The sequence below is a fragment of the Ursus maritimus genome, unplaced genomic scaffold (genome assembly GCF_017311325.1).
Source record: "Ursus maritimus isolate PB19 unplaced genomic scaffold, ASM1731132v1 scaffold_8, whole genome shotgun sequence".
Lineage (NCBI taxonomy): Eukaryota > Metazoa > Chordata > Mammalia > Carnivora > Ursidae > Ursus > Ursus maritimus.
In genome coordinates, this window is record NW_024426996.1 from 7,068,904 (window position 1) to 7,096,577 (window position 27,674).

The 27,674-nt window shown below is 35.2% G+C and overlaps 1 protein-coding gene across 6 annotated transcripts in view; it reads right to left on the bottom strand.

Annotated features, from left to right (window-relative positions):
• PDLIM5 (PDZ and LIM domain 5) overlaps positions 1-27,674 on the bottom strand; it is a 200,163-nt gene that overhangs the window by 15,779 nt on the left and 156,710 nt on the right. For all 6 annotated transcript variants that reach the window (XM_040625137.1, XM_040625130.1, XM_040625129.1 and 3 more), the window contains one exon: positions 7,643-7,817. In XM_040625137.1, coding sequence (XP_040481071.1) covers positions 7,643-7,817 — 175 coding nt within the window. The remainder of the gene's footprint in view (positions 1-7,642; positions 7,818-27,674) is intronic.

Sequence of the window (27,674 nt, forward strand, 5' to 3'; positions counted from 1 at the left end):
TACCCTGATATTTGAATAAAGACCTGAGCGAGGCAAAGGTGAACTATGCAAATATCCAGGGGAAGAGAATCCAGGCAAGGAAAACCTCAAATGCAAAGGGCCTGATAAAGATGGCTGGGGAGTCTGAGAAACAGCAAGAAGGCCAGTGTGCCTGGAGTAGAGGAAACAAGGGCGAAATTACCAAGTAATAAGGTAGAGAGATAATGAGGTGGTGGTGGGATGGGGTTGACTACGTAAGGCCTTTAGGCCATTGTAAGGATTCTGGCTTCTACCAAAAGTAAAATCATTATGGGGTTTCCAGCAAAAGAGTGACACTATCTGATTTATGTTTCATCAGGATTTACTCTAGCTACTGTGTTGAGGACAGGTAAAGGGCAAGGGCAAAAGCAAAAAGGTTAATTAGAAAACAACTTCATTATTCCAGGTGAGAAATGACAGTGGCTTGGATCAGGGTAGTAGCATTAACACAAACAGGAAGAAAGGTTCAGATACATTTAGAAGTCAGAGTCAAAAGGATGTGCTGATAGATCATATGAGGTCTGGGCAATTGAGAGAACAGAGCGACCACTAACCAAGAGGAGGAAGACAGGAGAGGAGATGGTATGTTAGGGAGAATTCTAATATGGCCCCCTTAAGATACCTGCCTTCTGGTGTACATGGCCTGTATAATCCCCTCCTCTAGAGTGTGGGTGGAACCTGCGAAGACGATGGGACATCATCCTGTAATTAGTTTATTTTAGGATTATGCAGTGTAATGTCAGTGCTATAAAATAAGTTGACACTGAGTTAACTAAGAGATTTTTGTTTAGGAGTATATTAATTTCCACATATTTGTGAATTTCCCAAATGTTCTCCTGTTATATATTTCTAATTTCATTCCATTCTAGTCAGAGAACATAGTCTTTATGACTTCAGTCCTTTTACAGTATTGAAACTTGTTTTATGGCTTAACATGTGGTCTTATCCTGGAGAACGTTCCATGAGAAGAATTTATACCCTCCTGTTGTTAGCTGGGATATTCTACAGATGTCTGTTGAATTTAGTACATAGTGTTGTTCAAGGCTTTTTGTTGACTTTCTGTGCATTTGTTATATCCATTCTTGAAACTGGGATACCAAAGTTTCCAGCATTATTGTCGAATTATTTATTACTGTTCCCTTCTATTCTGCCAGTTTTTGCTTTGTGTATTTTGGGGCTCTGCTATTAGGTGAATATGTATTTATAATTGTTGTACCTTCTTGATGGATTGAACTTCTTATCATTATAAAACGTCTTCTTTTCTCTTTCAACACCTTTTTTCTTAATGGCTATTTTATCTGATACTAATACATATAGTCACTCCAGCTCTCTTCTGGTTACAGTGTTTTTACTTGTGTCTTTTAACCTGAAGTGTCTGTTATAGGCAGCATATAGCCACATCATGATTTTATCTACTCTACAATTCTTTTAATTAGAGTGTTTAATCTATTTACATTTAATGTAACTGCTGATAAGTTAGGAATTATGAGTGCCATTTTATTTTTTTCTCTATGTCCTACATTTTTGTTGCCTTTCCTACATAAAAGAATGAAAAAAGAATCAAGGTCATCAGCTGACAGTAAAAATGGGGAATAACTTATCAGAGGCTTAAGGGGAAAAAAGAAGATATAAAGTGGCTTTCTGGGAGACTGGAAAAGCAAACATACTAGAGAAATACAGCAGATTTTTGTTATTATTAAGGACACACCTGAGATTAATAGTCATGAATTTAAAGTGACACTGGTTAGTATGGTTGTGGGTTTCCTTCCAGTCACATCCACTTTCAGGTGTGGGCACAGAGTAAACCAAGAGTAGATTTTATCCAGCCCAGTGGTTTCAGTTAAGTGAATACGATGAAATGAGAGATGGGCAAAGGAATTGAGGAGATATAATGGATACTGACTAATGACTGACTATGGAATTCAGACTAGATAAGAAGGGAAGTGAGGATATTGGGACCCAAGGGACAGAGAAAAGAAATCTGGATCGATGAATCTGAGGTGCTGGGAGGCAGGGAGTGGTCAAAGGATTGCTGGAGTTGAGGTAATAGGGAAAGGGTGGAAATACAGGCAGTGGTTCTTGAAGTAGAGTGAGCTGCTTAGAAATGAGATTATGAAGGAAATGTAGTTAATGGTAAAGACAAGATCTAGGATATGAATGAAAATTGGTGGCTGAAGTTAACTGGAGGGATTACTAAAGTACAAGATGTCAGAGAATTGAGAGACCTGGATATTAGAAGGATCATATAATGAAATCATCAACATGGATTTCCAATATTAATATATTTTCCCGAAGCAAGATTAATTTTTCAATTTTACAACTGTGACAATTTAGAACCCTATAGATATCTCATGATTTTCCTAAGTAAACAATGTACCTCTCACAATGCTTACATTATTACATTATGGTTATCTGTGCCAGGGTTTCGGCTTTTCTATCAGATGATAAAATATATGAAAACAAGAACTGTCTCTTAATTTTTATATACTATAGTACCAGTATGACAACTTGCACATAAGTTTTTCCTTTTTCTAATATTTATTTTTTAAAATCGAGATATAAATGACATATAACATTGTGCAAGCTTAAGATGTACAATGTGGTGGCTTGATATGTTTATATATTCTAATATAATAACCACCCTCACAGCTAACACTTCATAAGTTTTCAATGGATATTTGTTGTATAAAACTATTGATTTTATAAGTAGACTATGGAACCTTATTGCTTGCGATTCCTTTCAAATAAAAGAAAGTGGTTTGTTAAAGCTAAATAATCCTCACCTCTCCTCTTTGCACCAGGAGGATTCTGGATGTATCCCTATTAGACTTATTACCATACTAATATGGTTGTTGATTTGCTTGCTTTATTTTTCACTACAGTATAACTGTATAATTTTGCTAGAGCTGCCTTAACAAAGTACCACAAGTTGGGTAAGTCACGGGAATTTATTTTTTCACAATTTGGGAGGTTAGAAGTTACATAGGTAATAAATGGTAGAACCTAAATTTGAGCCCAGATCTGTTCAATTAGTGTTAGACAAACAATCAAGGTGTTGACAGGGTTCCTCTTTTCTAAGGTTTTTCTCCTTGGCTTATAGATGGCCATCTTCTCCATGTGTCTTCACATGGTCTTCCCCCCCTATATCTCTGTGTCCAAATCTCTTCTTATAAGAACGCCACATTCTGAGGTACTGGGGGTTATGACTTCGACATATGAATTTGGAGGGGACACAATCCAGTCTGTAACAGTAACTTCGTTAAGGCAGGGGAATATGTCTTTGATTTCTCACTGGTGCTTATAGTGGGTGGTACACAAAATACTTAATGAGTGTTACTTACAGAACGACTACATTTCATTAGATGAGAAAGTGGAAAAGGGAACCCTGGGTCATCTATGAGTCTAAGAATGCATGTATGTGGTACAAAGTCATTTTGGTGGGGAGTTAAGAATTTTTAATTATTCAATCTAGTATTTACTCCCTTCTTTCTCACTTATATACTCAAACATTATGAAGAAAAGTCCACTGCTGCACTCAAATTATGGCAGGTCTGCTTAAGCTGTTTTTCTCCTGACTTAATACAGTAACATATATGACTGTGTGTATAAGTACTCATAACAGTTATGTATTCATATATATTAACTTATCTTGAAGTATATTTTCTTTACACAAAATTAGAATCATACTTAAAATCAAAAATATATTTCTTTTTTCATCTTAATATAATACTATAAATATTTTTCTAAGTAGTAGTTAAAACATGAATAAAATTTAAAGTTAGATCTGGGCTCAAATTCAGGTGCTACCATTTATCAACTATGTGACTTCAGGCAAATATGTAACTTCTCTGTGCCTCAGTTTCTCATCTACACAAGTGAGGCAATTTCAGTAACTGTCTCACAAGCTTATGAAGAATTTAATGGGAATTCAGGTAAAATTCTTAGTGCAACATTTGACATAAGCTAAGAACACTTTAAACAATTATTATTATTACTATAATCCAAAACCAGGATCTTAATGGCACCATAATATTAGCTGAACATCTGTGTTCTTTCCAATTTTTCACTACAGTATATCTGAAATCTTGGTCTGTACGTATTGCTCAAAAAATTTGTTCTACATCTTTGGTTGTTTCCTTAAATTCAGGGGCTAACGCATTACAAGAAACTTTTTATTTTCAAGTGAAATTTAAACCAAAAGGGAGAATAAATAAAACCTATTAATAAGGGAATGCTGAGAGACTGAAGTGCACCGTGAAACGAACAAAAACCCCTGCCTGGCCTCTCCTTCGGGTAACTGAGATGGCCTGGTATGAGGGAAGTTTGAAAATCACTGAGCAAGAAACAGACCAGTAATGTTAAAAATCTCTCTCTCCCTGGAATAAACAATGGGTTACCTCAACGTGATTGTTCTGGTGCTATACTGCAAGCAGATACAGAACAATAGAACTGTGGCTATTTCTTTTAAGCATTCCATAGCTAAGAAGAAATTCAAGCACTATAAATCCTGTACTTCTTTCACAAAGATGCTAAGCTAAAAGTGAACAGTTTAGTCAACTCCAGGTTAATACAAGTGGTGAATAGATTTTAATGCCACTAGATGTAACAGTCAAGAAATAAGCTAGAGTTTTCATAAACCCATTCTATCAGGGAGACTAAAATGTGGTTTTGGCTATAATAACCCGATTTTCTGTTTCTCTATTATACCAACAACCAACTGTCAATCAATTCACGAGTATGAGTCAAAGAAATGGTACTTCTATCATAAATGGATTGGAATTGTCCAGAGCAAACTTAATCAAAGCCTCAGTGGAATTTCTTATCCTTCTATAAAAGGCCACTAACTAATCAAAGTGATGTCTATTTAGGCACAACATTAATAACTCTTTTTAAGGTTCAAATAAACCAAAAAATGTTAACATTACATCCAAATAAAATGTTCTATGGAGTTAAGCTAGTTGTAAGACAGAACTAGTTCAGTACTAACACTCAGTGATTAAGTTTTCTGAGGTTTCCAAAAACAATTAACTTTGCTAAAAGAAGTTAAAACAAAATTTGCCTTAGTTTGCTTTCACTTAAAAATTTTTAAAAATTTGAGATGCTTAGAAAATATACAATAAAACAATACAAATTATAAACAAATAATATAAATTATGCTGTAGAAAATAAGAAATATAAATTATAAAATGATCCTAAACTTCCCAGAGTGTGCCAGGTTACAATATTCTGTATTCAAAGTATCAAGTCTGCAACCGTAGCTTGTTTTTGAAACAGGTGCCCAAGAGAACGTCACTTGATCTAACATGTCCTTGCTTTGGTAAGTGATACTGACACTGAGGCCAAGAACAAGAATAATGCTTTGACTAGATCTCTAAACTGACTACAGTCTATTCAAGCTACTTTAGCCTTTGAGCACCAAGCAAATGTGCTATGTTAATTACTGTTATATGATCTTGACATGAACTAATCCCTGTTCCTATTAACTTCCCTAGTAAATGAAGCTTTAATGCTTAACTGATAACAGTGCTGGGATAATGCAGAGCAATATAAAATTTAACAGATGAGGGAATAAGTGATGGCCATTCATTTATTAACATAATACATATTTATTTCACATGGCTGAAAGACTTTGCATTAAAATTACAACCTGGCCTAGCATTATAACTGAAACCAAGGCAGGCAGGAAGGGGGGGGGGATGAAATTCCTATTTAGATCTTTTTATTTTCTCCATACTAAGTTTTTCACATGCATTGGTACTGGTAATTATAGGATTTAACAGAATTTGATAATCAGACAATATGAATCAACAAGTGATAGGATTTGACAGTTAGCCTATCCAGTAATTGCTTACAACAGCATACAAATAGCAGTGACTCCTATCTCCATAAAGGGTGCTTTTATCCAGAATATAGCGTCCCTAACTACCAGTCTAGGTAGGTAACCAAAGTAGTATAACTTCTAGAAATAGTAAGTCACAACTTATTTTTATTTTATTAATATTAATCCTAAAACTATAACAACTAAATACAGTTAGTAATTAAAAACACTTATTTATTGGAACAAAGCAGTACCACTCTAGAGTCTATTAGATTACATATTTCTATAAGGTAGTAACCTTACAGTACCACTTTAGGAAAGTCACTCTAACCAAATTGATATTATGGCTTGAACAAGTGGGTCTAGAGTTACACATGACCTGTTCAGGTAAAATATTCACAAATGCCTTCTGTGTACTGGTTAATGTCTAGACTTGGGAAACTCTACTGATTTTCTCCTTTTCCCCATAACCATTATTACTACTACCACTGCTACTGGCTAATTCTTATTAAGCGGGTACTCAATGTGGAAAATACACTTAAGTGAAAAATAACAGCTTACAAAATATTATTATTATAATTCCATTTCTGTAAAATAACACCTGTCCTTACATGTGTGTGTTTTAAAAGTGTGAACTCAAATATTCTTAGTGGTTATCGTGGAAGGTAGAATTATGTATGAATTTTTATTTTTGCTTTCCATTTTACTATATTTTTGGAATGTTACAAATGAACATTTTAAATAAAAGATCTGTTTTATTTTTAATCATGTACTGTGTGCTGTGTTCTTGACAAATTTATCACTTAATAGTGGGTCAAGGAAAAGAGTATTTATATTTGGTTTTTAAATAAAGTATTGAGGCTTCTTGGGCTCCATTTTAAGTATTAACTAGAAGCATTATCCTAAGCAATAACCATGTAATAGAGTAGAGGAAAAGCAAGTAAGTCTTAACCTTATTCAACTTTAGAGAATCCCCTGTTTCAACTATTTCAAAACAGGATAAACTAAAAACAAGGAGAGAGCCTGAACAGTCATTTCAACCTATCATTTGTTACTGCCAACAAGGCAACTCAACAGAGACAGCAAGGTCCTACTGGTGGGATCCCTGTAATCAACATTCTTATCTATACCTCCTAACACTTTAAAAATCACTAATTAAGAAATGCTCCGAGGCTCATTAAGTGCCAATATAGTGCACTCACTTCAGATCTCTGGGCCTTTTATCCCTCTTGGAACTTAAGAGACAATGAAACAGATTTGGATAAAAAATATGTTAAAAAAGCAGGTTATGACCTAATTTAAAATTGAAAGCATTTATGAATAGATCTGAGGGTAATTATATCTTCCAGTGCTTAGGTATTTGAAAATCCAATCTTCTTTCTCTAGGGCTCAAAGTTCTTTATTTTATGTCACTAGTTATTTTTCATCTAAATGAAAAGTCCTCAATTTTTACAATCTGTAAAAGAATGAAGTTCAGATAAATGATCTTCAGGGTCTCTTTGAGTCTTAAAATTTTATTATTCTCTGAAAGGCCACATTAATCGTTATTTTTTCTTAGTTCTGATAGCAATTAATAACAGAGAAAATTGGCATTTTTAGTTTTATTTCACAGAGTCCAGAATGACTTTTCATTATAATAGTATCTAACAAATATATATATCCAAATTTATCTCCTTCAATAACCATTACATAGAAATACAGCAAGAATATTTTCACTAATAAAATTTCAATCTTTCAGAATATATACAGAAAAATCAACACTGGAATTAAGTACTTTCAAGAAAATTTCAAAAATGAATAACCAACCTGATGACTTGGTTACAGTGGGCACACATTGGAGTTCGTTTCCCTGCTGGAATGTGCTCAGCTCTTTGCACTAAAGTGTCCTGGTCACCTGGCTGGGGCTGTCCCCCGGCTGAGTTGGCTGGTGCCACTGCTCCTGGCGAAGCTGCACTGTTTGAGATTCTTCCAGTGGAAAGTGCTAGGAGTTAAGACACAGAAGAATTAGCTTGAGAATAAGCCAAATATAAATTTTTTCTAATAATCAAATAATAATATTATTTTTTAAAATAATCTATTGATCTGTTTATTCACTCAAATTTACAGAGAGGTTATGTATCAAACACTGGACTGTGACTACAGAAATAAACTGAAAAGAAAATCAAGGATTACAACACAGTGAAAGAGTTATGACAGATGAATGCATTCAAAGAGTTACGAATGCATAAGGTGTCGTAGGAAAAAAAGAGTCGCGTCTGCTTCCAAGAGGAGATACAGTTAAGGTGAATATGAACAGCAAGGTAGTTCTAGTCATCTAGACATCTCTGCAAACCATCAATAGATTTAACTCCAAAAACATAAGAGGCGCATTAAAAATCTCAATGTGTTGAAGATTTCAAAAATAAAAATGAACTCACTGTATTCTCTCTCTTCCTCTACTCTCTAGTAGACTGTGAAATCTGTCACCCAGTCATATAAGGTAGCTACGTAAGAACCATCTTAGGACCTTCCCTCCCTCATCTGTGGTTATAATGGGTCCTGCTGATTTTATATCACAAATACTTCTTGATTTTAGTCCACTCCTCTCCATTCCTACAATCCTGTCCTGGTTTAGGTCCTAACTGTCTCCCACCTTGCTAGTCGCCAAAATGTCTTGTCCTGCTTAAACACACCCTCCCAACTGCCACCTAGGGCTGGAATCTCACCAGATCACAACTCTGCAGAAGCCACTTCAAGGAGCTCCCTCTTCTCTGACCACTGAATGTATTCCAGGCTTTTCTAAGCACTGCACCCAGGTCCCTCCAGGGCTCTCTGCCTGCCCCACAGCCTCACCTCTCATCACTCTCTGCCTGTCTTCATGCTGCAGCAATACCAAATGCCTCACATTTTCTTGTGAGTCTGTCTATGCACAGGTTGTCTTCACTGTCATTTTTCTCCCCCTCTTTCTGGGTACCTAGTAACTACCATGTATCATTTAAGATTCAGCGCAGACGTCAACTGCTCCAAAAATTTTCCCTGAAGTACCTCTCCCCACTGCCCATGCCACAGACTGAACGTTTCTCTTCCACGTTCCCATAATTTTCTGTGAATGATTTTATTACTGTTTCTACTTCATATATCTGTGTCTTTCTCCCCCAGCTAAATAGTTAAGCTCCTTGAGGGCAGGAACTATGCCTTATTCCTCACCCTAGCAACTAATACAGTGTCTGGAATGAATAAACAAACGAAAAAATTAATGAACTGGAATTAATACATAAATGAGTGAATGCAAAATCTGTGAGGGACTGAAACCAAGAGGAGGCCTGCACCTTACCCACAGGCAGTTACAATGTAGTAGAAAAGGCATATATTAAAAAGAGGTTTAAAAGGAACAAGTTTTGTTTATAATAAATAATAATAATAACAGAAATTAACTACATGTATGTGTACTGACAGGTTTCATATTATAAGTGTGGTTACAGCGGGATAAAATTAATTAGGATAACTGAAAGGAGAACTCTCCCTTACCACAATAAAGGCTGTTTGCAATGATGTGCAATTGCAGATCCAGAAGCCCAGCATTTATTAACACTCAGCACATCTACAGGGCTCTGTCTGGCACTTGAGCTGTGAAATCACACTTTACAGGCCAGTGAGCTTTACTAGTGCCCTTGTTGCAAGTGACTCAACTGCTAGGACCATGTTTTCATTCCCTTATATTCACACTTTGTCTTACAGAAACGGGAGAGAAAATCACTGTATACATTCTCTTCCTTGTCACCTCATTTACTTGCACAGCACAACTTGCTCCTCTGTGGGCCTTCCATTTCTATATCCAAACCCGACTTCCCTTAGAGCAACAGATACGCATTTTCAATGCCAAATCCTGTTCTTGTCTTTAAATTCAGGGCATGCAAAATGGATTTCATCTTTTTGCACACATTACCAGCTCTTCCTAAGAAGTCCTTCCTGTACATTTGAATTCTCCCACTTACCTCTGGCACAACCCTCTGTTTCCTATGTGCCCTTGGTCCCTGGGCCCTAATGACTATTCCACTGTAGATGTTCCCAAGGTCTGTCCCTTCTTTTTAATCCAAACCCATGGGCTATCGTGTGAGTCCCAGTCTTAAATCCCTCAAGTCTGGACAATCACAAGTCTCCTAATTAGTCTCTCTGCGGCCAATCTCTTTTCAACCTATTCTGCTAGACTATTTTTCCAAATATACTACTTTCATCACGGTTTCTTGTTTATTCAGTGTTCATAGTCCAGTCCTTCAAGGAGCTCACTCCAACCTTCTTTACAAATCTTGTCTTTTATGTTCATTCACATCCTGGTCATCGCCATACTCTATTATACTTATTTAATATTTAACTTGAGCTATCACTATTTGCAGGCATTTTTGTCAAATCCTTATAACAGCTCTATGATTCAGGCAAGATTAGTAACATTTTTTAATTCTATCTGAGGCAAAGAATGGTTAAGAAACTGGCCCAAGGCCACGAGGCAAATAAAGGACAATCCTGAACCCAGGCAGGCTGGCTCCAGAGTCTATGCTCTTAAGCACTATGCTATAGCTTACTCACTGTCCCTGGAACATGCCAGGCCAGACCCTGCTTCTATGACCACCAGCCAGTGAAATGTCTCTTTCTCCAGCACTACTCATAGTTTTCTCATTCTATAAGGCTCATGGAAGTTCCATTTCCTTAGCTCCCCCCACTCCGCCACCCCATATTCCCTGACGATCCAAGCTAGAAGTGTTCTCTTGCTCCTCTGAACATTCGCACAACACCCCTGCCTGTATAATTTATCAATATCTTAGAACATCTTTTCCTTCCTAAGTCAATGATAAACTCTCAAAGAGGATAAACTATATAATTCTTTCTACCCACTATCAGAAAACTGCTTCACAAATAGAAGGCAAAAAATTAATATTTAATCAAGCAAATGAAAAACGGGAAGGTTCCAAATCACCTTCATTTTGCCTTTTCAGAGAACAATATTGAGATAGATATTTTTAAAATGTGGATTAGGTTCAGGATTTCAAACAGCAGGAAAGTTACCAATTGAAAAATCTGAAAATTAGACCTCAAAGAGAGTGAAACCCTCTCGTCTACCATATGCCTTTATTTTATCACATTATCTATGCATAAGCCCTAAAGTACTGAGTCACCAAGACATTTTTAGCAATAAAAGAGTATAGTAATTCTCCATCAGTTATTGTAAAATGGGACATAATCCATCTGGTCCATGCCTCGAGGAGAAGGTACATGGGGAACTAACTTACTAAACATGAGAAGCTATTCTTAAACATGAAACATGTGACTGTGGCTTAAACACATATAATAAAGCTCTAAGCTCACTGCTATTCCTTGCTTGGAAAGAAAAGCCTTGTTTTCTGTTACTGCCCCCATTTTAGCCACTCTGGATAAGACAGAAATTCTCACACCTCTGTTTTGTTGCCGTGTTGCTAGTACGTTGGCCCGCACACAAAGCTACACAAGCCCTGTTAATTACCAAGCCCTGAACATTTCCAAGGCATAGTTATTTCCCGTATGAATGAACTGATGTTTCATTTCTTCACACTGAATTTCTCACTACTTTAGCCTAGGAATGGGCAACTTTTGAGCCATCAAGTGCCAAGCCCCTGGCCTCTGCTCACTTGGCTTAATGGGGAGAGGGAGGTGTAAGGTGAGGTCTTGCGACAGGGAAGGGACCACAAAATGAGCCCCGTTTCCTTAATGATTCCGTAGAGAACTGCACTACCATGCAGAGAAGAACAATCTTCCATGGGTAGTACAGAGACCGAAACACTTCACATTTATCGAACCTGTCATAAAAAACCACTTTTATGTAGGAAAAAATATACATCTCTTTAGAGATAGTAGCTTAAAGATGACAATCTACTTATTTTCAATAAAAACAATTACTTCTTTTAGGTTCTAATACAGCTATTACATAGGACCATTAAATTAGCCATTAAATTAGCCCCATTTCATAATCTATGAATCTAAGTCACAAAAAATTTAAGTGACTTACTCAAGCTGAATAATGAATGAGTCAGTAGTGTCACAATGAGAACATTAGGAAGAAGTTAGTTCTTGACTCAAGTTTTCCTTTTTAACTTTAATCTTTGAGCAACTTCCATTAAATTTGGCGTCTTTTGTGGCTAATCTCTACCCCACAGGGACCATGACGGAAAATTAATTTTTATTCTTTTGTATAAAATACAGCACCACAAAACGCATCTAGAAATTTAAAGCCACTGGCTACTCTCTAAACCAATAGTGTGGGTGAGAATATCTTACTAACTTTAGAATAGTTATTTGTGAGTCATCTAAAGGTTTAGAATGACGTACATTCATACCTATTTCATGTTTTTGTTTTTCAGCATTATGATAGTCAAACTGAAGATTACAAAGACTATTATTAAATAAACATAAATTAGTATAAAAACCTAGCAGCATACTAGAATATCTTCTCAGTATATAATACAGAAAGTTGTCAAATTGATCAAGTAAAATATACCCAAGCCACAATATGCTGAGTTGCTAGTTTTTCAAATAATTGTCATAGTGATATATTGGAGAATCCTAAGAAGCAACACTACAGACTATAAATTGGAAAAAAGAATTTTAAAAACTTGAACCATATGCATTAATTTAGGTAGGACACCTACCTCCTGTTGTTAGGAAAATCTTTGTGATACATCATTTGGAAAGATAAAGCGAAAATTCTTCACTCTAGAAAGATCTTAACTGCATTATTTCCCAAGCAGGTGACTCAGGTTTACACTATTCAGCAAATTAGTTAACACAAATTTTAGGCAATTTTATATAATTATAATAATACATGTAATATATATTATATATAATGTTATAGTAATTATGTACTATGTAATATTATAAAATACTATAAGGAATTCAAAATTGTCTATTTACTGTGTGCTTCAAAAATAGCTCAGCTCACTAAAGGGCACTCGTTTATATAAATAGCTTTTAGAGAGAAAATAGAGATTAAGACCAATAGAAACCCGGGTAGTACAATGTGTGCATTCTCTGAAATCAGATGTTTTCTAACTGTATTAAGAATAAAGTGGGTTAGGGGTGCCTGAGTGGCTCAGTCGGTTAAGTGTCTGCCTTTGGCTCAGGTCATAATCCCGGGGTTGAGCCCTGCATCAGGCTCCTTGCTCGGGGGAAGCCTGCTTCTCCCTCTCCCTCTGCCTGCTGCTCCCCCAGCTTGTGCTCTCTCTCCCCCTCTCTTGCTCTGTCAAATAAATAAAATCTTCTAAAAAAAAAATAAAGTGGGTTATTTGATATTTTTGCTTTCTATCCCTGCTCAAAAAAGGCTGTCCAATACATTAAAAAAAACAGCAGTGAAGATTATAATGTATACATTAAACACCTGGCCAGACTGTACTTAAATAGGCATGAAATTCATCGGTTAATTCTTTTGGTTCAAGTCAAATTATTCAACTACCAATAAAATATTCTTATTACTGATATGTAATAGGTGAAAAAAATACATTAGGTCAAACCTTACTTGGAAACTTAACATAAGTCAATCGGGGCTGGTGGGGATGATATCCCAAAAGACAAACTAAAGTAACAACAGATGTAGCTAGCTAGTATCTTCTAAGGTAGGTTAAGATGTAGTGCTTTTGAATTGCTGAACAAATCATTCAGTAGAAGAACAAGTTTGGTGTTAGAAGATGAACTGCTCATAACAATATGAGAAATACATAATCTCTTGATTTCTTACCACCTCCATAGTACATCCATCCTTGGTCCAAGCCACCGATATCTCTTGCTTGACTTACTGCAAAGAGATTTTGCTCCTTTTTTTTTTTTATTAAAGATTTATTTATTTATTTATTTATTTGACACAGAGAGAGACAGCCAGCGAGAGAGGGAACACAAGCAGGGGGAGTGGGAGAGGAAGAGGCAGGCTCCCAGCGGAGGAGCCTGATGCGGGGCTCGATCCTGTAACGCCAGGATCACGCCCTGAGCCAAAGGCAGACGCCTAACGACTGAGCCACCCAGGTGCCCCGAGATTTTGCTTCTACCCTTGCCAATATAGAGGCCAGAAAAACCTAGGTCAGACCTATGCTCAAAACCCTCCAAAAGCTGCCTTGTAACCACTGGTCCTATAGAATCTGATTCCTGCTAACCTCTCTGACCTGATCTGCCACTCTTCCTTTGCCCATTATATGCAAGGCACACTGGCTTCCTTAGTGCTTCTCTAAATGGCCAGTATGCTTCTGATTCAGCTCCTCTGTACTTTCTCTTCCCTCCTCCTGGAAATATTTTCCCTGGCTGTTTGCATGGCTTGCTCCCTCATTTCCTTCAGGTTCTCTGCTCAATTTTAAAATAACTAATTTTATTAATGTGGCTTTCTCTCACCATCCTATATGAAATAGCAACCCCCTACGACAAACCAGCATTCCTTATACCCATTAACTGGTTTATCTTTCTCCACAGTATTCATCCCCATCTAACAAATTTTATATTCTTTTTATTGTTTTTTTATTCTCTATCTTTCCACACCTTGAGGCCAGGGACACAGTCTATTTTGTTATTGAAATATTTCCAGCACCTAGAACAGTTCCTGGCATACTGCTTAATAAATCTTTATTTATAGAATGAATGACTCCAGTACCAAAATTATCATCTTTCCATTAAAAGGAACCAGACTCCTTAAAGAAACTGCTAATTCTAGGAGTGGGACAGAAAATAAACAGGGGAAGTCTAGAATATCTTGTCATATTAGAAAAGGAAGGAAGCTATCAAAGACTACTAGAGTTGTATCAAATGGACTTCGAAGAAGCAGAAGAGACAGTGTGAGCATTAATAAGGATAATAACCATGGACTAAAATACTTCAAATATGTTTAACCTCACGAACTCATGATGACTCTGAAATTTAAAAACAAAAACCCAAAACCCATTAGCATTAATCATCTTTAGAGGATGCTAAGGAAACAATTATTTTAAAAAACAGTAAAATTTAATAAAGAAAAAGAATCAAGCTTTAACGATTTATCAGTTTATAACAGATATGTTTCATTTATATGCCACTCACTCCCCTGCCATTTCTGAATTATTCTGAAGCAAATTCAAGATCTATTACTTAATCCTTAATATTTCAATATCATCTCTAAAAGAACACTCTTTTAAAAAACCTAACCATAATTCCACTATCACACCTAAAATAAAACAAAATTTTCCTTAACATCATCAAATAACCAATTTTCAATTTTTCCTCATTAACCCCTGTATTACTATTCTACTGTTGCTTACTGGCTTAAAAACAACGCAAGTGTATTGCTTTACAGTTCTCCTACACAGATATTACTGAGCCCAAATCAAGGTGTTGGCAGGGCTGTTTCTTTTTGGAGGCTCTAGGGAGAAGTCACTTCCTTGCTTTTTCCAGTTTCTAGAGGCTACCCAAATTCCATGGTCCGTGGCCCTCTTCTGCCATCTCAAAGCCACCAACAAGCTCTCACACTGCTTTACTTTATCCCCCGTCTTCTGCTTCCCTCTTCCAGTTCTAAATATCCGTGATTATGCTGGGCTCCTCAGGATAATGCAGGATAATAGCCCCATTTTAAGGTCAGCTGATAGCATTTGTAAACCCTTCTTCATCCCTAGCTCACACCTGCGCCATGTAATATATTTTCAGGTTCTGGGTATAAGGACATGACCATCTTTGGTGGTGGAGCATTATTCTGCCTACTACATACCCCCCAACCCAGTATTAATCAGGATTCAAATAAGGTCCACTTGCTACATTTGGTTATATGCCTCTGAAATTGCTTTTAGTTTATAATCCCTTTCATCTCCCCACCCTTTTCAATATATATGTAGAAGAAACCAAGTCTCTAGTTATATAAATGTGTGTACCTGAACTTTTTTCTACAGTAAAAACTTGAGCTTTTACACATATTAAATTGAATTGTTTCATCTTTGTAACACTATAAGGCATTAATATTACTATTTAACAGATTGAGAATATAAAGCTCAGAAAGGATAAGTGACTTGATCATGGACATGTAGAGCAATAAAATGAGGCTAATGTTCTTTGAACAACTACTATGTACCAAATAATTTGCTGGGCTTTACCATTCTGAAAAAGAGAGACATAATTTCTCCCTCATGAAGTTTAAAGAAAGTTAATACCAGTAAACAGTCAATTATGTTATAGTGGGATAAGTGACAGAATGATGGAAAGATAATGAATGTAATTATAGATCTTCATTCAGTCAAGTATATACTGAGGGCCTAACAATGTGACAGGCACTATCTTATGTGTGGGTACACAACAGGGGGCAAAATGTGAATAATCTTTGTCCTCACGGAGCTCATAGCTTTTTTTGCCTTTTTTTTTTTTGAGTTGGAGGTGCTTGTGGTTCATCTAAGTACAGATAGTCTATTGAATATATGAACTCAGGAAAAAGATCTGAGCTATAAGAATTGATTCAAGAGTCATTAGCATATTGATGACATTTGAGGCTGTGGGAGTTAATGAGATTGTTCAGGGAAAGTAGAGAATGAAAACAGAAGAGCTCCTAAGGGTAAGGCAAATAATATAAATACTCTGGGAACACAGAGAGAGGTAGGAGAAAAACCAGAAGAGTGCTTGACGTAAGCCAAAGGAGAAGAGTAGAGAATTTGGGATTCAAAACCATTTCTGTCTGACTCCAAAGCCTATGTCCCTATGCACTGATTCATCAAATATTTATCAAATGCCCACAGTGTCAAACTCTTTGCCAATCACTGCAATAACCTATGAAAATATGAAGGCAGATCTTCCCAAATGTGGTCTAAACCTGGAAGTTCTAATTTCTGGATCATTTTAGAAGGAGACAATAGTGATAACTGAGATGATTAATTTCTGCTACTTTATTTCCTGAATGAATCTGCCAGGATAAATTTAGGAATAATGTATGAAAGCACTGTTTTTTATTTACCCTGGTGTGCCCAACAGCTTAGATTATCACCTTTAAGCCCTTCATGTACTCTATAAAAGATGAGCTTCCTACAGAGATCTAACTTTCTTTCCCTAAACATAGCTGCCCACAGTTTTCAGCCATTACATTTAATGGCTGTAAAGTTCTTGAAATAAAACATATGGATAAAAGGATACATTCTTCATGTTTTGAGAAAGAGATCTACATTTAAGAAGATGTATATAACTGCTTCAGAAAGGAAAATAAAATTAGAGATCTAGTACTTTTGCTAATGACAAACAGTTTTGAGCATTTGAATATTAAATTCATTTTTTGTTGTACAAACTCTACATAAGTGTGGGATATTTCAACTACTATGTTTGAATTAGGATAAAGCAGCAGAGAAAGTTATGCCAATAAATATAGGAATAACCATAAAATATTTTTCTAAATCCTGTAATATTTCATTCTTATTAAGTCAGAAATAAGGCTGATATCAACTAATGCTCCCTCCCCAAAAGGAAAAAGACAATGTTTACAGCTTCAACAAGACAGAAGTCAAATGTGAGGTTTTATAGTGTGAAAAACAACTGGCTCAAATGCAAGGGGTATTCCAGTTATAAACACTGAGGCTAATGTTGTACTCATATAAATAACTGGGCTACATCAAAGTGACATGCTGGCACTCCTGGGGAGGTAATTCAACATCTCAGAGAATTTGTTCACAAAGGTATGGTAGAAATTTTACACATACTAAATCGGGTAGCAATGATGGCAACACACTTGCATATTATCGTGCGCAGCACGCGCTTTCTTCTCTGCCCCTTCACCAACCATCTCAAACAGATGGTGGCCAAGAGAAGCATAGAATCTGTGCATTTTGTCTGTCAAGCTCCTTATGTTGAAAGCATAAGCAACAGTCTACTCTTCATTACCCAGGCATGAAATCATATCCAGGACAAATAGGAAAGGTTTAAAGTTAAGCCAAGATCTAGGATCAGAGGAAAGTACATTCTAGAGAGTTTTGTGCAAATTTTATTAAATGGAATCAAGGATTTTTTTATTCAATGATTAAAAGCAAAATTGACAGATTAAACTATTATCAGTTCTCTAAGCAGTGGGGAATGCTGGTATGTATGCCATAAAGAATTGGAACAGGTGCGCCCAAGGCTAAGTATCAAATATTTCCGCAACTTCAGGAGGTTAGTTTCTTCCATTAGCAGCCAGCCTTTCAACTCTAAGAACCCAGATTAAACTGGATCTAGAGTGTCTTAATTAAAGTGAGCATGGGGACTTGGATTAGGTTCAGTTCTCTTCTTTCTTAATTTGTTGCATCACATGTCATTAAAATTTGGGATATAGGCGGTTGCCTTTTTCTCCCAACTAGCTGACCTTATACAGAAAACTTCCATTTGATCAGAGTTACAAGCAAAAGAAACCCAGTGTGTACCTTGCAGATAAAGATATGAGATCTTAAAATATCTGGTTTTGCCATCATTCAATTAGAAATCAACATTTTATCTATCAGTTATATATAGAATTTTCTAAATAATTTCAATATCACTGTTACAATTTCTAATTTTACAATGGGAAGACAAATCCTGCTCTAACTGTGGGTGGTCAATGTGTTTCATGTTAAAGAAAAGGCGGGGGGAAGGGAGGGAGAGAGGAGAAGGAATACTAAAGAAAAAGAAACAAAAAATAAAAACTCAGATGAATTATTAAAAAAACAAAAAAATAAATTCGAGCCATCATTCACAACCTTGAGAATACCAAAAAGGATCACTGGTGAACTCATATAGAATCTAAGCTAAGAATTTATTTAAAATGTTAAATTTGTGAAATTTTGTTCATATTTGGATGAGAAAACTATAAAGGACATATATTAAAATCAGTTATATTCACAATATAAGTAACATGATCTTATTTCCAAAGTAACATGAAACCCAAACGGGCTTGGCTTTTACCATTTTCCCACCAATTTTCATTTATTTATATAAATGAGAAAGCAGCCTAGTCTCAGAAATAAAGGATAAAGATACCTCAGGTTTGAGTTGCTCATGTAAATAGGATTCTTTTAATGCAGGGGAAAAAAACTCTGAAGCAGAAAGAGGAATAAAATTAAGGAGCATTCCCCATGTCAAACAATATCAACAATGTCTCTCGTGATGAATACATGTTACTGGAAAATTGAAAACTTGGGTAACTCCTTACGTTTCTCTTACTACTACCACTAATTCTCAAAGCTAGTTCTCTCAATTGAAGCCATTAGATCTCTGAAATAAATGATACTTTATTATCATTGTCCAAAATTATGTTTGAATTTCACATCTTTTAAGAGCAGAGAACACCGCTCAGCTATTTTATGCCAAAGGAAGCAATACATCTAGCATAACCATAATGTTAAGATAACACTTGGGCTCCTCATTCTGCTAATTTCTAGCTCCATGACGCAGAAATGTGTTACGTTTCCTCACCTGTAAAACAGCAACTACCTCAAAATGTGGAAGACTTAAATGAGGTGGTATAAGTAAAATGTTTACGTACATTTTCTTGAATGTGTAAGAAATGCTTCATAAATATCAATTATTATTACACTCTGACAGAAGATCTTACGTGGTTAAAAAAATAAAGTATCAACTCATTCAATAACTACTCAGAAAACACATCCAATGTTTTAGGTCTAGGAACTCTTGGTATGAAAGATACACCCAAAAATAAGATACTTGCCCCGAGGAGTTTATCTTCTCACAGGTGATGTTCACAAACAAATAGGCAACAGAGTGCCTTCAGATTAGTGTTGTCAAGGGTGCTTGTGACTCCAAGAAAGGTTTGCATCTACTATACAGAATTATCAAGCATAATTTTTCTTATTCCTGTGATTTTAAACCTAGGCTTGGCAATTTTTTTCTGTAAGTGGCCAGAGAGTAAATATTTTAGGTTCTGTGGGACATATAGCTTATGTTGCAACTACTCAACTCTGCCACTGCAGCAGGAATGGAGCCACAGACATCATGTAACAAATGTAAATACATGAGCATGGCAGTGCTCCAATAAAACTTTATTTACAAAAACAGGTGGTAGGCCATATGTGACCAAGGGCCAGTTTGCCAACCCTTGGTTTAAACCATATGCATCAATTAATAAGAAATAATAATTCTTTATGAAAAACGTATCTGAATAAATCCAGGTATCTTCCCTTAGAATAGATTTAATATTTTAATCTTAGGATGAAAGAAAAATGGGGAGAAAGAAGAGCTTTTACAGCTGTGCTCTTGCATCAGCACTGGAAAGCTTCCAACACAGAAATAAATTCCAGTTTAGAAAAAAAAAAAAAGACAATTAATGGTTGTTACTTTTATTTTTTTCCTAGGAATCATGATTCTAAACCAAAATCTACCTTTTATACAAAAAGACAAAGCATATTTACATGCTTCACACCACAGTTTTGACAATGGACAGCTCTAGTCTGGCCTTTATGGCAAGTGGACTGTTTAGTTTAGTGATGTCAAAATGCAGGGGAGCAGATGGCAGTAAAACATTATTAGAAGAGATGAAACATACGCAACTGGTAGCAGTTTACTTATTCATATAAAAATTTAAAAATGGAACCAATAAATCTATCCATCTTAGCTAAGCAAATCTAGTTATCTCGATTTATTACTGTAACGTAAAGCCTACAATGAAATTTGGGATGGTTGTAGAAACTATAATTTCCTTTCTCACCCCTATCTTCTTTAGACTTCAAATAAAAGATAGAATTTATATCCACTTATAACTGAGATGCACATCATTCAATCTTTGATCTAATCAGATCTCATAAATACATCTGAGTCTTCCTTGGGAAAAAAAAAAAAAAGAATACATCAGATTTCTCCAAAGCTCTGTCCATAATGAATAAATAAGCTTTTCTTTATTGCTAAAATGCAGCACACAGAAGAGGCAGGGTACAGTAAGGGTCATGTTAACTAGAATCTTAGCTAAATTTTAAAAATGGAGTTTAGATGCAAAGAAAATGTTACTGAAAGCAGACCCTAGTAGCTGCCAGTCATCTGGTTTATCCTCCCTGTGCAAAGCAAGACTCATTTCTTTCAGAGAGGATTTAGTCCTCCTTAAATATAGTCATTGATACTGTCTTGTGAAACAAGAAAATGCACTATTTAGTCAGAATAACGGAGTTCAACTTAGTTCTGAACAACTTTGGCTTTTCTTAGGCTCTGTTGCCTCCCTAGTAAAATGATGCCCATTTAAAATTTTAATGACATTGTCTTATTGTACACTGAAGAAAAATACATTTAAAAACTTAAAATATTATAAAAATAATTATTATTAATCAGTGATACCCCCAATTTCACTGTTAAGCAAAGGTTTTTTGCTTCCTACAAGACTACACATTATATTCCTGAGTTCTAAATGCCCAAATGGGGATGGTGAGTATTCCTTAAGACCGGATGCAACAGAAGCTAAAATTAACTAAATATTCATTTTGAAAAGGTTGTGACTTTTTCCCTTTTTCATTTGACCAAAAGAAATTTACTATGTCCCAAAAGACTTTAAAATGATCCTAACTTTTCTATTTACAGCTTACGTGCACTGTTCTTCAAAACATAATTCATGTTTTTAAGAAGAATCAGCCATTTTTATAAATCTCATTGTAAATTAAGAGTCCCTGCCTTTACTACATATATTAAAAACTGTTTCAAAAAGAAAAAAATAAAAGAATATATATGTATAAATGCATATAACCTGATGAATTTATTCAATAGGAGTATCAAAGATTGTGAATGTCTAATATTAAATAAAATACTGCTAGTGTATTGAGTATGTCACCATCAGTTAAACGCCTTTTGTTTCATCAACAGAATGTCTGCCTCCATGGATACATTTAACAATACAAGTAAAAAAAGAAATCCAATAATTTTTTGCCAACATCAGGGGACAAAAGAATAAACAGGGAGTTGTGTGTACATACAATAAACGACAGCACCACGGTGGCATTATTCCAACAAGCTGTAAAAGATGCTAATGAAAATGGCAAAAGGAAAAATTTCAGCACACCTAGACAATACTAACTACTGTAAAAGAAAACATAACAGAGCTTTTTATTTTCAATGGATTTATGAAATAAATTTTTCTATAGAAAATGGTGATTACAGTATTAGCCAATATTATATAGCTAAATGATTTTCTGAGTAAGAAATTATAAGTTATTTATTAAATACTTAACATAATATTAATACAATTAAGTATCATCACAAATGCTCTTAAAAGCTACCTATTTTGAAAGTGGGAAAGAAGAAAAATCCTGTAATTAACGAAAAAAATTTCAAGCATATCAAGTTAAAGCTTTCTGAACTATATATATATATACATATATATGTATACATACACACATATACATACATCTACAACATGACTAATTTAATTTTTAATTTTTAAATTGTAGGGCTCTATAGAATTTTTCTTTTGTCTTGTAAGAAGCCCCTTTTCCACCTCACGATGTTTATTTCCATGACAGCATGTAACACAAGTCCTTCCTGCAAAGGCAAGGAATGCAGTGCCAAAGCTACCAATTTCATAATTCCAACTATAAAGAATTGGAAAAGAGTCAACTTTTAGAAAATTATAATTTAGGGGAAATTAATGTACTTGCCTATGCAAATGCACAAATAGACTATAAAAGTATGTTATGTTATAAAAGTAAACTTTAACTTATTTCTCAAGTATAATACAAGATGCAACCCACTCATATTTATATTTTGTAACTAGACATACTACTTAAAAAAAAAAAACACCTAGACATATTCAACCAATTTTCTGTTCCATAATCTGACCTACTCAAAACCAAGTATAGTTTCTCCAAGCCAAATACAATCCCTGCCAGTGTTTTAGTAGAGGATAAATAAATGCTCTTTAGGAAATAAAGCTCCCCGGAAAAGCAAAGTTAGAACTTGCCCCCCAGTCAGGTTAAAGTGTAAAGCTGAATTCTCTTGTCCTTAGAATTCTCTCCATTCCCATGGCCACTGGCCAGGGTAACATTCATTATCATCGTTACTATCCTGGATTTCCTCAACCATCTCTTAATTTAGTCTCCGGGACTCCAATCTTAATCTCTACACTGAGGTTATAATGATATTTTAAACAAATTAATACTATAATGATCTTTTAATAATGCAAACCTGATTGTCACTTTCCAGTTTACAAATTTGTTAGGGGCTTCCTTTCTGCATCAATCCACACTCTTACTTTCAAAGCCCTTTTCTGACCAGGCACCTATTAACCCATCCAACCTTCTTTCTGGCCACTATATAGTCCCGAACATACTGAACAACTTGCTCTTCCTCCAAGAAGCCAAGTTCTCTGAGAGCTTTTGTATATGCCACTCCCTCTCCAACTTAGGCCTCTTCCTAAAAATATTCAAGGGGCATTGCTACATATGATTTTATTGTAGGCATAAATATTAACACTTTATTTCTGCATAAAATATGACTCCACTCTAAACTCTAATATAAACAAACATTCTATCTCAAGATTGTATCATTGGAACTTTATTGGTCTCTTTCTTTCCATTGATCTAGACCTCCCTGTCTTCTGACCTGGCCCTTATAACCCGACTTAACTCTCTGCACCTTTTTTGGCTGATTTCTGTTATTTACTGGTGCTTTAGTTTGCATCCATGTTAATTTGTCCACATTGACAAAGTGAGTGGCTATCCCTAGCATTCCACTGCTTGGTTCCTTATAGGGCATATATTCCCATATTTTTTAAGAAAAAAATTCCTACCACTGGGCTTCAGATATTACTACTTTTTTAATTACTGGAAAGAAATAATATAGTACTAGTCATAGTACTGCTGATGTTCACAACTTTTAAGTCTTAATGGCAGTTTAATGCTTCAAGGAGAGTGGAGTCCTCTGCTCCCTAAGCAATAGGTGTCATTTTTAATGGCAGCCTTTGGCAGACAGCATGTCCATGTTTGTTCAATGACTGCTGTGGGAATTTCAAGTCTGGTAGGAGGAAAGAACAATGTCTTGTGAATCCCTCAAATCATATGAAGAAGATGTCCAAAATATAACAAACTGACCTATCTACTCACTCATTTATTCAGCCACTGTCTTTTACTGAAGGCCTATAAACTGTGCCAGGTATTGTTTAGGTAGCGTAAAACAAAGATTAGGAAGACTTGGTCCCTGTCCATAAGAGGATCTAAAAACAGTGGTAAAAGACACATATGTAAACAATTACAATGAATATGATGAATGTTATAATAAAGCCATCATCAACATTTTGTAGGAACACAGAGAAAGACTAGCCAATTATTTAGAGGGCTAAAGAAAGGTTCACAAAGGAGATAACATCTGGTTTTAAAGAGTGAATAGAAATTTTTCAAGGGCTGAAGGGTGGAAAAGCATTTCAAATGAAAGCAGCAGCTTTACTAACCACAGAGGTGTGTGCCCAAGAAATGGTACGAACTCTTGAACTTTAGTGTGATGGGACTGCAGAGAACATGAAGAACTATATTACAAAACAGGCTGGAGAAGGAGGTTGGCACAAGGTAATAAAGGGCACACAAGCTCTGTTAAAAAGCCAAACATTTAATGTGTGGGAAGCAGACAGCCCAAAACATTTTCAAGCAGAGAAGTCACATGAGAACTGTTCTGCTGGATGTTAACAGTGTGAGCTATGAATGCCGTCACTAAAAGGAAGAGAGAGGTAAAAACTTAACCTTTCTTGAGTACCATCTATGTACCACACACTTCAATATATATCATATGTGTGTACGCATACATGCTTACTTATATACATACATACAAAACAATGTCATAGGGGACTTTTTTAGACACTTAACAGATAAAGAAACTGAAGGCTCAAATGCTCCATTTAGGGAATGTCTCTGGCATTCTGAAATTCACACCCAATAGGGCAGGCACTCCGATTCTTCAGAGCCACCACCTGTCAGCAAAGCTGGTTAGATGAACAATAGGCCTGGTCTAGCAAAGCACTGATTATATTCTAATGAATTAGTCATTCTCATTTTGTGTATAATTAAACTCAAGTTAGAAAACTGATGTGCTTCAAACATCTAATGGCTCTTCGTGACTTTTAAGACTGGATTTGTGAAGAACATCTGACTATATTTGGGTAAGACAGAAATATTTTATATCTGAATCAAATGAACTAAACCTACCCAATCTGGAATCCATAACCTAAAGAGAATCTAGGGAAAACATTACACAGCAAATTATATCACCTACATAAACACAGGAAAATATCTGTAACTTACACCATAAAATTTATGAATGTTTTGACAATATCTATCTACTTATTAATTATATGCAATATGAAGATTTTAAGCATTAAAAAATCTATAGCATACAAATACAATGAATTAAAATATAAGTTTAAAAAAGTACAAATCCCCAATTCTGAAAACTAACAAAAAGAATGTCACCTTTTACGTATCTTTCTAGATCAAGTCAACATTTCTAAAGGGGCTACTACATCTGAATTATTGAAGTAGTAAAAGCACAGGGCAAGTATAAAGTAGTATTGCTAACTTACATAAAACTCAAGCTTGGATTCTTACTTCTGTTGTATCTTAATGCTTTCATGCAGACTACGAACTTTTCAACATATTGCATCATAAAATAGTTAGGTCTTTGCCAGCCACTGACAAGCTTGTGTATGCATGTGTGGTGCTGTATGTTAAACTCCATGCCTGAGAAAAAGAAGATGATCCAATCTAAACTGTAATGCTGTTAACATAATCACCTAGTTCTTCTTTATCAACTTGTACAGCATTACTATATTCTTGAAAGACTTCTGGTAACACAAGCTATATAACACCACTAATGAAATGATCTAAGATTCAAAGTCAGAACTTCAGTGGAGGTAATGGAAACAGATTCAGAACACACTAGTAGGTCTTAAAATTTCAATCAGTATTTTCAATGCAGTTTTTTTTTGGGGGGGGTTGGGAAGGTATCATTTCAAAACCATATTAGTCATCCCAATAAACAAAAGTATGTCTAAAATACTTATTTAAATAAACGACTTCCAAATTTTTTCTCAACTACTAAAACATAGTAAGAAATACTGTGACCCAAAATATATGTGTTTACCTGCTGACCCCAAATATATGTGTTTGTACTTACTTAAATACATATACAAACTAAAACCACATTTTCATAACATGATATCTACTACTCTTACTATGTTAAAATACTTAATATATTAAAATAGTCTTATATCTTCCATTTTATTTCATTTTTTTAAATGAAAATACTGGCTATAATCCATTAAACTGACTTCAGGATCAACCAAGTGGGTTACAGACTGCAGCTTAGTAATTTGTATCTCCTCCTTCTTGCCCAACTTTAGGACTTATTTTAAAACATCACTGGTAACAGTCGCTCTTTGATGATGATGGGGGAGGATCTTTTCTCACCTACATTAGAACACAGCTGTGAAGTATCAAAAGAAAGAAGCCTGAAGTTCTCGGTGTGAGAGAACTCAACACTTTACCAGAGTCTGCTAGGCAGCAACTGGCCTTTCTAGCTTTTGCTTCCCCTTCACTGGCACTGTAGTCTTCACAGGTGAACTGTGAAGAAGGTAAGAACCCATAATGAGACAGCTATCCCCTTCTAAATCAAAAGAACCTTTTCATTTGCATTAAGAAGCTCTTAAAACTACCTATCAAAGATAAGAGTAGATTCTGAGATGGTTTTGTTTTGTTTTGTTTTGTTTTAAATATGGCTGGGGATTCTGTTATTTATTTTATGATTTTTACAAAATAGTGTAAAATAAGTAATTTTACATCATATAATACACATTAAATGCCAATTTGTAGCACCTAGAGCAAAATAAACAGCCGGAGTTCTGCAAATATTTTCTAATTTGAGCTAAGCATCATGATGTCATTCAACTATGATTCACAATGGCAAAACATACATATTATGATATCAATGCTTTATAATGTCATATAATGTGTAATGGTTTATACTCTTACAGTTTTGCTCAAATTAAATTCACTTATATTTTCTGTAAAAAAGTATAATCTTTTAAATACAAACCATATGAATCATGATTACAGTTGTTTTATTTGACTGCTTTGATAATTCTAACAAATCACACTCAAAGAAGACAGGATTCTGTTGCCCTCTTGTGGTAATTTTGCTGTAGTGTCTTCTCCAGGAATTCCGCCTCAATTTTTTTCTTTTCACTTTAACAGTGAGAGTGGTATTTTGACCATAGTTTCTGAATTTCCAAAAGCAGTATATAAACTCTGCCCTCTCCAGGGCACATACTTAATGCCCTCCCTTCAGTTTCTACATCAGATAGTCTTTCCCTCACTTTTAAGAAACATTCTCCTGTTCTCTTCCAATTATTACACCAAGGAGATTTTTCTTAAAGTTACTTTCTATAGTCTAACGCACATACAAAATAATTAGAGCAAATCTCCACCTCATAGATAAGCTTCAAGTAAATGGAAAATAAATAAAAATGTAGGAGGCTGAGCTGTCATTTTCCCCCAAGGGAACAGGTCTTGCTAAATCAATTAACAGTCCAGAAATTTCAGAAGCTAATGACACTAGTCTAAATGTTTTAAGTTTTCAAAAGTGATAAAATAGTCCTTAAAATAGTCTAGATCATATGCAATGGCTTATCTCTTGCCCCCCTCAACAAAAAAATTTTAGCTTCTTTGTAAAATTAATAATACATAATGGTAATTCAAAACTATTCAAAATGACACTATGAAGTAATTTTAACTATAAATCATTAGTATTTTTCTAAAAATAATTTATTTATCGTAAAATTATTTAGTGTTAATAGATTTAAACACCATGGAAAATGCAAAGCAAAAGATGGATTCCTAAATTAAATTAACTAAAAATCCACTCTTAGAACTATAAA